Source organism: Crassostrea angulata, chromosome 5 (genome assembly GCF_025612915.1).
Source record: "Crassostrea angulata isolate pt1a10 chromosome 5, ASM2561291v2, whole genome shotgun sequence".
Lineage (NCBI taxonomy): Eukaryota > Metazoa > Mollusca > Bivalvia > Ostreida > Ostreidae > Magallana > Magallana angulata.
The window spans coordinates 39,832,148-39,846,603 of record NC_069115.1 but is presented as its reverse complement, the minus strand read 5'-3'; the positions used below and the strand labels follow the sequence as shown (position 1 = coordinate 39,846,603).

General features: G+C 32.1%; 1 protein-coding gene across 8 annotated transcripts in view; it reads left to right on the top strand.

Moving 5' to 3' along the window:
• LOC128183672 (glutamate carboxypeptidase 2-like) overlaps positions 1–7,984 on the top strand; it is a 35,159-nt gene extending 27,175 nt beyond the window's left edge. For all 8 annotated transcript variants that reach the window (XM_052852776.1, XM_052852778.1, XM_052852777.1 and 5 more), the window contains 12 exons: positions 304–393; positions 1,286–1,371; positions 1,672–1,791; positions 2,256–2,338; positions 2,658–2,789; positions 3,095–3,180; positions 3,801–3,894; positions 4,749–4,879; positions 5,771–5,895; positions 6,180–6,261; positions 6,710–6,814; positions 7,201–7,984. In XM_052852776.1, the coding sequence (XP_052708736.1) occupies positions 304–393; positions 1,286–1,371; positions 1,672–1,791; positions 2,256–2,338; positions 2,658–2,789; positions 3,095–3,180; positions 3,801–3,894; positions 4,749–4,879; positions 5,771–5,895; positions 6,180–6,261; positions 6,710–6,814; positions 7,201–7,390 (1,324 nt within the window). In that variant the 3' untranslated portion in view covers positions 7,391–7,984. The remainder of the gene's footprint in view (positions 1–303; positions 394–1,285; positions 1,372–1,671; positions 1,792–2,255; positions 2,339–2,657; positions 2,790–3,094; positions 3,181–3,800; positions 3,895–4,748; positions 4,880–5,770; positions 5,896–6,179; positions 6,262–6,709; positions 6,815–7,200) is intronic.
• Positions 7,985–14,456: the final 6,472 nt, after the last annotated feature.

Here is a 14,456-nt window from a genome sequence, read left to right as displayed (position 1 = left end):
ATTCTATTATTTATAAAAGCCAAATTCCAAACTAGGTCTCCATATTAAATGAAATAATACTGATTAAGACTTTTCAGATAAAATATGATACAATTTTTAATACAAATTTTAAGTTGTTTATATAGTATAATTAAGATGGTATTTGCGGATTTAATACAGGTCCCTTTTCTGCCCCCCCCCCCCCCCCCCCGGACCCCCACGCCCCTCAAAATTTGATCTCGATCAATAACTTGATGTTATCCATGTGTTTTATTGTGTAACAATGATCATTATGATAATATTTTTTTATTTTTAAAAATAAAGCGAGATGGGTGGAGAAAAGGCGCCATTGGAATGGAGAGGGGCGTTACCTATCACCTACAGAATAGGACCAGGCTTCCGAAACTCCTCTCTGTAAGTCGATCTCCTATCAGGATAGATATAATTTAAAGACATTTCAACAAGACTGTGAAGTTTACGTAGCATATGCATCATATTGTACATGTAGTTCTAGCATTAAAACACTTGCATTGCCTGATAGAATTTATGCACCGATGACTCATGAACTGATGACATAGGCACAGCTAACGCACTAATTACATTGACATAGCCAAAAGGAAGAAAACTGTAGTTGATTTCCATTTGTTGTTAACTGAATGATCAACAGTGAAAAAGACAGGTTCGCCCAAAGCTCATGGTCTTGATTAAAACGGCTCTAAATGCAAGAGAAATATACATCTTTACACCTAAGGAGGGCCTTTCTTGAAAAAAAAATTCTTCAACTTAAGTACATGTATTGAAATATTGATTTGTATAGCATGGTTGTATTTCCTTAGGATTTTTTTTCGTAAATTAAAATAATGAACTCTTTTTTAATACATGTGGTTTATTTTTATACACCAACAATATTCAATCACTCCGTTGAAGTAGTTAGTATTCCTTATCACATCATTGTAATTAGATTAAGTGTCATCAGCATCAAACAAGATATTAGAAAGTAGCTATAACTATTTTCCAAGTTAAATCATTTAAAACAATTGCGAGGTTATTAAAACGATTAACCCTAAGAAGTTTGTCGAGGATTTTCAGGTCATATTTTTTTTCTCTTTCTTTGAGCATAAATTAGTTAGAGCAATTTCATTACACATTTTAAAGAAAGAAAAGCATTTGATATTTTTTCGACATAGATGTGGAAATTTCTTTCTAATTATTTATCTAAATGAAAGTGACTCTAGCTTTGAGTAAATAAGAAAATAATGTCATGAATTAATGCGGAGCTTCCGTTTTTTTTTGTTTTTTTTTTTAGAAAGATAAGACTAGAAGTGAACAACTTTGAAGAGAAGAGAACTGTCGAAAATGTGATAGGCTACATTAAAGGCAAAACGGAACCAGGTGAACTAGCATTTAGAAAGTTTCTTTAATTTATGAAATTAATTAATAATATGTTCCATATTGATGATATTCGCGAGAACCTCGTTTATGTAATAGTGAATATTTCTCCTAGTCAACCGATCTTTTAATTCGAAGTTTATTTGAAATTTTAAACATAGACTGCATATCATTAATACTTGTAGCAGCGAAAAAATATTATCTGTCGTCAATCGCGAAATAAAGTCCGCGCGAATAATTATAGTTTGTCTTCTGTAATATTTTCATAATCCTTCTTACAAAATTTCTTTCCTCCCTAAACAGACCGGTATATTCTCCTTGGCAACCACCACGACGCCTGGGTATTTGGCGCCATTGACCCTCTCTCTGGTACAGCGGTCCTGACAGAACTTATCAGGGTTTTCGGAGAAATGCTGAAATCCGGTAAGCTATCTGTTGTATTCTTGAGGTTATATTCATTTCATTTATCATCACTAGATCATTTGGCGCCAAACTTTAAGGTACTTGCACCGCGTCCCTCTGAAAAGAGAGACGAGTCCAAATCAGTTGTGAGATAACGTTTCATCTGAAAACCACACGATAAAAATACCATGTCTATTGTATATATACCTGTAATATAGTTCTGTATTATATAACGTAATTTTGTTGTCATGTGAAGTGATTTTCATTTAAAAATTTTACGTATTCCTAGCAAATTATATCAAAAAAGATATTTTGTAAATCTTAAACTTGATTTTGACCGATGTTGAATTCAAGCCGCAACGTTAATTGAAAAAAAAAAAATATCATAGGGTCGAAACTTGGAGGGATTTTTTTGCGAACAAGTTCCACTTTGAATATTACAATTATTCTCTGGAGTGTTGGGATTTTATCTTTCTGTTATTCAGGAACCCGCCCCGACCGTACGATAGTTTTCTGTGCCTGGGGAGCCGAGGAGCATGGCTTGATCGGTTCTACTGAGTGGGTCGAGGTACTTTCTTTTTTATAACAATTCAAGCGTCAATCTCATGTTGCATTTCAGACAGATGAAAATATATAATAAAACAAAATACAGTCATTGGTTTAAAAAAATGAAAATAAACATTTAACTTTTTGATATGTTTTTTAAAAAATGACTCTTGGAAGTTATCATGCGTTACATACAAATTGAAATCTTCACGAGTCTAGAACCAGTTGGAACAAAAAATCATGAATTTTTTTTTCACAACATTAGCGATTTGTGAGCCTGTGTTGCGTTTTACAAAAGAACTTACGACCAATTAATGAATGATAATTAAATTGTGTTGTAGGAGTACATGAAGGTGCTGTATGAGCGGGCCGTGGCCTACCTTAATGTAGACTATGCGGTAGACTACAACTATGTGCTGTTTGCAGGGACGTCCCCTCTCCTACAGGATTCTCTGTACCAGGCCACAAAACTAGTAAGATTGCTGTTTTCCAACCTCCAACTATTATCCTCGTTGCTTCGAATTTCCAATTTGCCCATTCGTTTTCTGTTTAGAGATTTGAAATAGGCGATTTTTTTTTAGGTGTCAACAAACGTTATTGTTTTAGCAATTAAGATTACGATATTCAAATGCATGTGTATAAATCCTTTTCTTAGTGTCAGTTAGAAAAAAATTCTAGCTTGCCTTATTACATGTCATTGAACCTTTTTAAAATTAGACATTGTGTTAAACTATAAAAATGGGTTTTCAGCATGTTAATTTTAAAATAAAAATTCAAGGTTCCCAATCCCGACACAAGCAGCTCAGATAAGACGCTTTACGATGCTTGGAAAACCAGAGATAATTCGAACGACCTTGAACCTAGGTAAAAACAATTGAAATATTTTTCTGTGATAAACCACTTTTGGTTTAATTGGTAGACCAACATACCTTTCTAATAAATATGAGATAATTTAATGCATCTGAATTAATTTGTAATTTACATATTAAACATATACTGAGTACTGACCAAAGGTCTCTCTGTCCCTCTTTCTTTCTCGTTTCTCTCGTTGCTTTGAAACGAACACTGTAAGCTTGTTGTGTTTGCGTCCCCTGAACAACAGCGTTTCATTGCGTCTTCTCTAAATTAAATATTATGTTAAATTTTTTACTCGAAGTCATCCAGGACTGTGTATATATTTTTCTTCTAATAGTTATAAGAAGGCCCTTCAGCTGTTTTCGTGATACTTGATTTTCTTAATATTAAATTTATTTAATAAGAGGTATTGTTATAATAATTTTGCTCTGAATAATGCTGTTGTACAAAACTATTTTTATGATTTGGTTTGATTTGAACAGATTGTATCGTATTTCAAAAAATACCAAAAGGTTTAGGCATAAGTCTGACAACTTACGAGGTATTCAACTCCAAAAAAAAAGTACAAAAAACCTACAACTGTTTCACAGAGTAATTAGTTTTATTATAGATGATGAAATACATTTCAGTGTGTATTACTCCCTGGGGTCGGGCAGTGATATGGCCACGTTTTACCAGAGAGCAGGTGTACCCTCTATAGACATGTGGTTCACGTACGACGAAGTAAGTGCTTCTGTTTTACTCAAAACCTTAATTTGTCATTTACAAAATTAATATAAATACAGTGTACAATGTAACAAAACTTTGAAATTTTTTCTCTGCAAAATATATAATGGTGTTATTGCAATATTAGTCCAAAAGTTCCTTTAATCCTTGATTTCTAGATATGAATGAATGTTCCGGTCCAGAAAAGATCTCAAGATACTACTGTGGTTTAATCAATATCCATTGAATACCAATTTTTGTGGATTTCGTTGTTAAGTTGGTCCACGAAAATAAATTTTCATTAAAGTGCAATTTCTACCTAACATTTTGGATTGATATGATCATTGGCCACGAATTTACGTATCCTTGAAACTGTGATTTTCATTGAATACACCAAAATTATCACCCACGAATATTAATTAATGAAACCGCTGTATTTAGGGACACGTGATTCATTGATTTTAGAGGTCTACATTGAACAAGTTTTAATATACATTTTTATCACTGAAAGCTTGACACATACATGTATGAAGATGATTCCAAATTTAAAGCGAATTTTGAATAAATTAAAAAAATATACATCTGAATAAAGTTGAACACGTTTTAATACACATATTTATCATTGAAAGCTTGACAAATACATGCATAAAGATGATTCCAAATTTAAAGCAAATTTGAAATATATTTAAAAAATTACATCTGAATGAAGTATTAATAGCCTATACATGTACTTTAAACTGATCAATTAAATGATGGATTCATATTTACTATGTTTGTTACAAATGGTTATAAAGTTATTCCTGTGATTTTTTTGTTGTTCTTGCAATAAATTGATGTGAACTCATTCCTATACCTGCTGTTCTTAATTGCAGAACAAATGGGACATTTTGTCGTACCCAGTGTATCACTCGGCGTATGAGACCGTTTACCTGTACGAAAACTTCATAGACCCCGGCTACTCATATACAGCAACAATGGCCAAGCTATGGGGAGTACTGGCTTGGTAAGCTACCTTTCCTGCAGAACTAAACGACTGGAATTTTATTCCTTCTTTTGTTTTTTGAAACTTTCCTTTTGTATACCAGTCTCTAACAGTCTTAAAGAACTATATATGATATGAGTTAAATTTTGCCCCCATAATTCGCCATTTTTTAAGTGTTTCTGGAACAATAAAATGTTATGGTATATTTTAGAAGAGTTGATGTAAAATATATTTTTCACCTACAGTGTAATTATTTGATTTATTTGCACTCACTGGCAGTATATGACGTCAAAAGTGACGCTATTTCTATAATTCAATCAAAATCAGTCAAAAATGGACATTTTTCTTATCTTTTTATGAATTGGAAATAAAGAGCGCATGCTTGAGCAAGGAAATTTTTTTTGTCACTTAATAACATTGGCTAGATACATCTCTGATTAAAATATTTTGTTTGTTCAAGCATGTGCTCTATGTTTTCTGAAAGAAAAAACTGTTTGGAAACAAGCTGTTTTATGCTAAAAATGCAGAAAAGGCGGGAAAAGGTCGTCTTTATGATGTCATATTTTTTAATTGTGGGCAGTTGAATAAAAATGAACATTATGTAAAAACATCACATATATACCTCTACAAAGAAAACAAAAGAATTACAGTAAAATGATGATGTTCATTTTAGGGGGCCATATTAGGCCCATATCATTATACATAGTCCTTTGTTTAAACACTTAATACACTGATGAAAGTTGTTATTTTTTAATCTTGATTTTGAAATTTTCTACACTTTTAATCTAAGAATTGTGAAGACAGATAAAAGATAATGTTGGTTATAGAGAGTAACAGTATGTTTACAGATTGAGCTCAGAGGAATCACCATCTCTCTATAGGCTTGTTTGATTGACTCAATTGTTTTTGTAGGAATATTGCAAACGAAAAAGTTCTCAAATTCGATGTCAGAAGATATGCAACAGCAATTAATAAATTCATAGGAAATTTAAAGACGGAGTTCGGTGCACAATGGACAAAGCAAAATGTGAACATAGGTATACAATATGTATTGGATATTGTGGAGTAGTAATACCAGCAAATTCTTATTATTTCTTTCCATTTTACCATTCGAATGATAAAAGTTGTCGTTAAGAACTTTATATACTTGAAATAATTAATAAACAGTTAAAAGAAAAGTTCAGTCTTGAAATCCTTGCTTTGACATCAACAGCAATTTATTGCATTTTTAACTTATATTTTTTTCAAAGAATGTATTGCAGAGCTAGTTTTCAAATCGTTGATTAAAAAAATGCAGATAATAAGTAATTTCATTTTACAGGTGCGCTTGAGTCTGCGGCGCAGAATCTAACAACGGAAGCAGAAAATTTTCATCAAAAAGTGCAGAGTTTGCACGCGACAAGGTAATGTAAATGCTTGTCTGAAATAGACAAGGTAGCATACATGTTTGTCTGAAATAGACAAGGTAACGTAAATGTTTGTCTGAAATAGACAATGTTTGTCTGAAATAGACAAGGTAACATACATGTTTGTCTGAAATAGACAATGTTTGTCTGAAATAGACAAGGTAACGTAAATGTTTGTCTGAAATAGACAATGTTTGTCTGAAATAGACAAGGTAACGTAAATGTTTGTCTGTAATAGACAAGGTAACATACATGTTGTCTAAAATAGACAAGGTAACGTAAATGTTTGTCTGAAATAGACATGGCAACGTAAATAATTGTCTGAAATAGACAAGGTAACATACATGTTGTCTGAAATAGACATGGCAACGTAAATGTTTGACTTCAATCAGAGTTTATTATACTAACTCCAAATAAAAGTTTATTGTTGATATTATGTTTTTAGCTCGGCAGCAAACGTCCTACAGAAAAGGATGATAAACGATAAGTTGATACAGTTCGAGCGAGCTTTCATTGACTGTGAGGGACTTCCAGGCCGACCAATGTACAAGTGAGTAGAATTAAGTTTAACAATGGTTCTAGTATTCAGCTGATATATGGGGGTACCATAAGTGTTTATTCATTGGAAACCATTAAAAGCATATGGTACAAAGGACTGAGTGAAATGTAAAGCACTTAATCAACTATTTTGGTACCATTCTGCTACAGTCACTGGTTTTGCATATGGAAAAATCGACAGAAATACTCAAGGACTTTTAAAGCTATTTCAATTATAATCTCAAAGTTTTAAATGAATCTCAAAACTTTGTTATGAGTACCAGTATTTATGTTCGTCAGAAAATGCACAAAGTAATAGCAATTAAAAGTTAATTTCATTTAGACAACGTTTTTTGCCGTTTTATTCCGTTTCAATTTTTTTCACTCTTTTTTTTTTAGACACGTTATGTTTGCTCCCAGTCTTTACGACTCTTACTCCGATAATAGTTTCCCGGGCATTGTTGACACTATGAACGAGATTGAAAATCAGAATGCCACGGCAAAGTGGGAAGTTTTAAAGCAGCAGGTATCCATCGCTACTTTTATTATACAGTCCGCAGCAAACACGTTAAAAGAAGTAGGATTATGAAGTTAAAAATTCTTGTACATAATTTATTCTCAATTCATAATTATGTTCAAATCTAGAATTTATTTTTATTGACTTATCAATTATTTATTAAATTTTGTATTTCTTGTATTTAAAGCCTTTTAATTCCAATCAACATACCTCTTTATATAAATTAGATGTGTACAAGAGGAAGTGAAATTAATTTGTGTTTTTGTTAAGCATAGTTAATTTCAAATACAATTAAAATTACATATCGTAAGTTTTTGAAAGCATAAATGTACATGTCAAAAAAAAGCGTATGTACTTTGTTATGATTGTTGTTTTTTTCTATCTTAATTCCTCAAGTTTATATCAATTATGTTGATGAGGGACGTTTTAAAAACACATAAAAACCATGCATGATAAGTAGGCGTTAATTTATATAATCACAATTATATATTATATCATATCAACTTCTTCATTTTTGAAATAATATGTCATTTATGTTAAAGGTCCGGGAAGTGTCGATTATTGTTAATTCCTAATTAAACACGTTATTGATATTTGCGTACATGTATATTCGCTAGAAGCACCTCTGGCGGAGTTTGAAAATTTGTTTTTAATTTTTGGAGAGTTATAAATAAATTCTGGCAATTTGATACAAAACAACAGAATTACAGAATGAAGTACTCGCGTTAAATAAGGAATTAACAGTATGCTTACTTATGGCGAAAATGCATGTATTAAAAGTTCATTTATATCCAGTTACCTTTTCGATATTTCATATAATGTCATAAACACAAATAATAATTGTGCCATACACTGTAAATGTCGGATTTATTTCGTCTTGCCTCCAAAGAGGAGATCACTCTAAATGCAGAAAATGCGATATGGACTTAGTTCTAACGGTGTTGCTCACCGAACATCTGGCCCCGGGGCCATAAAACTTAGACGAGCTTACTTTTGATCTAAGTCTCACTTTAAAAAAAAAGGAACCTTTAATTAAACAATATTTTGTTGATATACATCTGAAAGAAGCATTTAAAAAAATCTTCTTCGGTGTTACATTTGATTGTACTTGCAGTTAAAAAATATAGAAATGTTTTTAGTAAGGAATAGAAATGCTCGTAGCTATATGTTTATTGTTTGTTTTTTTAAAATTAAAATCAAAGAGGGATTGAATAGGATAAAAATTAACAATGACAAAATAGTGCATTCTATAGCAGTGACAATACGAATACATGTTTTATTTAGAATATAATACTTATTTTGATGTAATTATGTTATTTAAAAATTTGTTCTTTTTCAATGTTGCTGTGAAAAAAGGAAGATATTAATGTAGATATGAATGTGTCAAGTGCGTTAAAATGAAAAACTATGATTGAAATTGTGTGGGAGTTATTTAATAAATTATTATATATTTTGCATTGTTTTTTTCGTACATTCCTCTTTGTGATGCACCTGTCTCGTGTTATCGGGGAATAAAATCAAATTCATGTTCAAGAAAACTTTTCATTGTTGCTGTACAAGTGATATTTATATAGGAAGAGTCAATATCAAAGAAATGCTTAATTGGCGTGAACTGCCTGTACTCTTAATAGTTGAGTAAAATAAGAACCTTTATTTAAATGAATGCGAGTTTTAAAAACTAAAACTCTGACAGTTACAACAATTCATACCAATTCATGACCTCATTAAAAGGGTACATGCACAGATCGACTTATTAATTACTAGTGATTCAGCATTTGGATTATATTAGCCCCCCCCCTTTCTTTTTTAAAGTTTATATTCAATGGGTGGTATAAACTTTAACTTTAGTTCATACAAGCAATATGCAAACAACAAGGATTTCATCCAAAATAGTCAAAATGATCTTGCTTATGTGAATTGAAACTTAGAAGACTTTAGTATTAAATCCTATGAATAATAATGAAACCTTAGTATTCTTAATCTGCAGACATGCAACCATCAATTCCTAAAGAAGTTTATCGCATAATGCCAAGTGATTAAGTATTAATGGACAGCTTAAAGAGACCTATATGTAGGCTGAAAATATTCAAAAGTTTACTTTTCCATTTTCAATAAAAACAATACTTTATTGGGTAATTCTAGTATTAAACCAATATTTAAGTGTCAGTCGTCAAGTTTAAGCGAGATACAGAGCTCGCATGTCTTTGATATTTAGAAAAAGGCTCAGGTCATGTTTCATGTTTACATTGTACATGGTAAAATATTAATATTCAATTTAAAAAAATGCACGGTTTTAAACTAACGTAAATGTAACACACATTAGATACTAACACACACTAGATACTATGGATTTGTGTTCATTAAGAACTATCATGTAGCAAAGAGGACAAATCTGCATGAACATAACTTTTTTTAAAACACATTAACAAGTAGTATACTCAACAAACGTAAACAGAACATAACAAACGTGTCTATAGAGCAAAGGATTGTGAGTCCTATCTCTTCATATATATCGACAACCGTGTTAAAATTATCAAACTTCGTGAACGAAATAAAGTGAGAAATATTAGAACTTGAGAGATATATGGTACTTATAGGCTATTATCGTAGGCACCTGGGGCCCGTTTCTCAAAAAGGCGTAAATTTGGGCCTAAGTTAGTCCGACTAACCAAATTACGCCAATATTTAGTCGGGTCTAGGTTGCGTTTCTGAAAGAGGCGTAAGTTAGGGTTTAAATGTCGAAAAACTTAGACATCTCCGCTGAGTACTAAGCATGCGCATATCGTATTTTGTTTTGCTTTGAGGTTATGATTATATGTGGTGGATCAGTTTTCCAATTCATAGTACATGTACCCGAAAGTACGCATGTTATACTTTACCACTGAATGTGCATAGTTCAAGTTGTTCATAACATTTTATATTAATGAAAGTAGAATAAATGCCTATACAATTCTTAACATAATGAAATTTTAGAGAAAAACAGTTGATATGAAAGCGGCATATATAAGAGGTTTCAGAAACCAAAAAATGTGACAATTAAATGCATTGTAGATGATATGAGGCAGAATCTTACATATTAATTGAACGAAACAATACATGGAAATTAACTTCAATGTTCGTGTAAACTTCAAATATATATATAGAATACTGGGACAAGGTACAGTGGATATGCCCCAATATGTCTGCAGAATGATAAATATGCTTAATATACACTGTAAATCTTTAGACACTTTCAGATGCTGGGATAAGGCTTGATTCTTTTTTATCAATTCACTATATTATTTATATAAAAAGTAATATAACCATGAGTAAAACAACAACCAACTGAAATCGAAAAATCTACTGTAAAAATAATATTACATGAACCTTGTCCATCCTCTGTTCCAATATTGAAAGAATGTAGACAATGACCGCAAAACGATTCTTGATTTTCTACGATTCAAATGATAACAGTTTTGAAAGATATTAATAGTCAACAATTAACATGGCAGGAATTATCAACATTTGAGGCCGGGGTCTCCCCAACTCCCCTTCCTGTTTTTGGTTTAATCGATTGATTGTTTTGTTTTGTTTTGTTATGGGGGGGGGGGGGGGTGTGAAAGTAATATACACAATATGAAGGGAATAATAGAATCATTCATTATTACAAGTGTGGGATAGTGAAATTCCACCGAGGGGACAAGATTCACGGTCTAGGACGAGGCTTTGCCGAGTCCTAGACCGTGAATCTTGGCCCCGATGTGGAATTTCACTATCCCACATGAGTATATAATGAACGATTATTTTTCTCGCATTATATTACCTTAAAAATGATGTTTGACAATTTTCTGTATGACGTTCAAACGATTACTTTCGGTTTATCCCTCCCCGTGCTTCAAATAGTGCAAGTCAAAATGAGAGCATACGACAGTTTTTTAATTATAAATATTATAAATTGTAATTAATAAAGCAACACAATTACTTATTGGATAATCTCAATGCACCATTTTGCATTTCCCTACAGAAGACAACGTTTGTTTACGTTTTAAAACGGCGTAGTAATACACAGTGTAAGACAGAAAAATCTCACACTGCTGTCTCACACCGGACAAACCGATCTCACACCGGTGATTATGCGAGAATAATACGCCCCGTTTAATTTTCAATCATATCACCATCGTTGTCAGCGGGCGAATTTAAAGCTGCTTGGTCTGATTTTATATCAAATTTTATGCACGCTTTTAAACGATAGTTATGCTTAGTATATGTATCATAATAGACATTGAAGTAGTTTTTTCTAGTCAATTAAGCCTAATTTCAACGAAGAAAAATATGTACACAATTTGCTAACAAACAAACGACATAAAAGGGTACCGCGTTATATTTCGCCTCGTGTTAAATTTCACCCCCTGACGACGAGACGGGTATGGTTGTATTACGACTTCGACATCGCATTAAATAAAGGTCGAAATAATCAGACAAATTACAAATAAACATGTGTACGTTTTGTTCGCGAATACTTCTGAAGTCTGTTTTCTTTGCAATCGATGTATAGCATGCGGGTTGAATAACCCCAATCATTCGGGGGACGAAACGAAACGGTTTCCTTTTCTAAAAATTCCCGTGATGCATTTGGTTTGTTTTTTCGTTTGCCCCCCAAAAAGTTATTTTTATTTACTTTGAATATTTCTTACTTTGAATGGAGACTGATTCTGCTCGTGTAAATAGGAGAAAGTACACAACTTTCTAAGATAAATAGTTTCTATTGAAAAAAATTTGATACTGTAATAACAAAAAAATCGGACCAAGCAGCTCTAAGTAACATGTGTAACTGGGCACGACAGAGCAAAACTGTTTGCAAGTGTAGAAGGACGGAAATTACACGGGACGAAAATAACACTGTATAAAGTATCTTGATTAAAATAAAGGTTTTTAAAAGTTAAATGGAAAAGGCATCGAAAAAATCCCCTATCCCCCTCCGGATAAGACATTAAGCATATTTGCGGTTTTAACAAGTGCATGTGAGTTTTACTTTTTTCCTTATCTTCTTTTGGTTATTGGGGTGGGGTGTATACAATTGTTTATATAAGTATGACAAATGCAAGCTATTTAAATTTGTAAATAATGCACACTGTTGTAAAACTGCTAAAACAACGCTTTTGTATTGCAAGTCGACAACTTAGAAAGAAAAAAAAATCCCTTGATATACATACATGTACATCTTAAATATGATGAAACAAAACTATCATGTAATTAAAGATCAATTCAGTTAAATGAGTACAAATAAACAATGCATATGAAAATGCAGGAAGATCATTGATAGTACATCCGCCCCATACATGTACCTATTTTAAAAGAATTACGATCGATGTTTAATATGAACGCAATTGATCACTTCATCCTAGAATTAATAAGATGAATGAATTTGATTTCCAAAAATTCAAGGTGTGCATGTGAAATTTTAGAATCTTTGAGGACCTTGACAGACGCTTGTCAATAGATCTAAAATTGATGCACACTCTGTACGCTTCTAAAACATATTTTTAAGTAATATTTTAACAAACAAAAATTGATTGTATCTAAATGCGAGTTCATAAACATTCCAAAATACATGTAGCTTTCATACGGTTTTGTTTTGTGTGCATACAAATTGAATAACGCGCGCTAGCGCGTTATGAAAATTTGTTTGCATACACCGTTGCAGTTATGAGACAACATCTTTCAAAAAATAATGATTCAATGCTTATACGAGGGTCAATCAAAAAATACGAAGACAATGTGGCTGTCTATCATAGTTTTTTCATGAAAGTCATACTTAATGTTTTAATCGGTGCATCAACACTTATGTCATTGATATGCGAAGTGTAAGTCCATTTGATGAAACGGTATTTTTGTTACCCCTTTTTAAAAACAAAATGTTTTGTCACCACGGCGCACGGTAACGTTCAAAACATGACGTCAAGATTAAACACGCACATTTTATAGATTTACCCCATCTTTATATCACGCTTAGTCTCTTGTGCCTTTCTCCTTACAATTTAAAATGGCACTGAACCACTTAACATCTTATTTTCACACATTTGTTCGAGAATCATAAGTTAGTTCTTCGAAGTTTTCATTTTCTAACCGTGTATCTATTAGTTTGCAGTAAGGATAACCCTGAACGTCGGTCGACGTTACTTATTTTTTGACCAAATATTTACAGATATTCTACTCTCTCTCGGACTGTTTTATATTCAAAATACAATTACCAACACCCCCACAAAATTTATTACAGTCGAACACAAACTTACAAATAATTGTTGACTTATTTTTTGCACCATTGAGCATTTTCACAACTTGTTTCGGCTTTTTTCTGGGTTAAATCCATTTTGTTTGTACTTCTCGTTGCGCCGTGATGTCCGGCGACGTCGATGTTTTTAGTCAATTCTAAAGAGGACTTCCTGTCTTTAGTTACAAATATCTGTTCGACAAAACAATATATCTCGTCATTATTTGGAACATGGAATTCCATGACTATACTTAATGTGAGGTTTCAATATTATTAGGTTTTAAACCCAATTTATAGAGATATTACTTTCAACATTATATGGTTTATTGTTGACGCAACACAAATGTTGACCGTGAGCCGTGACCTCATTTTTGCAGGATTTGATTCTAAATAATTCTTAAAAATAAAGGAATTTATTAACTTTTTTTCTTGCAAATTGCTTGAAACTATTGCTAAAGTATGTCTTCCAAATTTAGTAATGATATGACGTTATGTAACATAGCTATGACAAAAGTCTTCGTATTTTTTGATTGACCCTCGTATTTACGTTTTTTAACATTTTTTCCCTTTCTGCAACTATATTTATTTTTAAAAATCTCTGCCTTATTCAATGAGTAATGCGCAATTAACGGAAGAGCCATTGGAACAGTCGAATTATGCTGACAAAAATAGTCCACAGCGTTTTAAATCATTGTAACACAATTTTACTTTTCATTGTGTAATCCGATGAATTAACTTTTAGTATACTAAAACAATAATCAACTGAAGTCATTTAACTCTTAGAAAATATTCACAACAATGAAATATTAATCAGCGTAAGCATAATATCAGGTCGAAATCCGGTTTGAAGTCGCGAGGAGAGTCAGTCATGTTCTTTGAGAAATACTG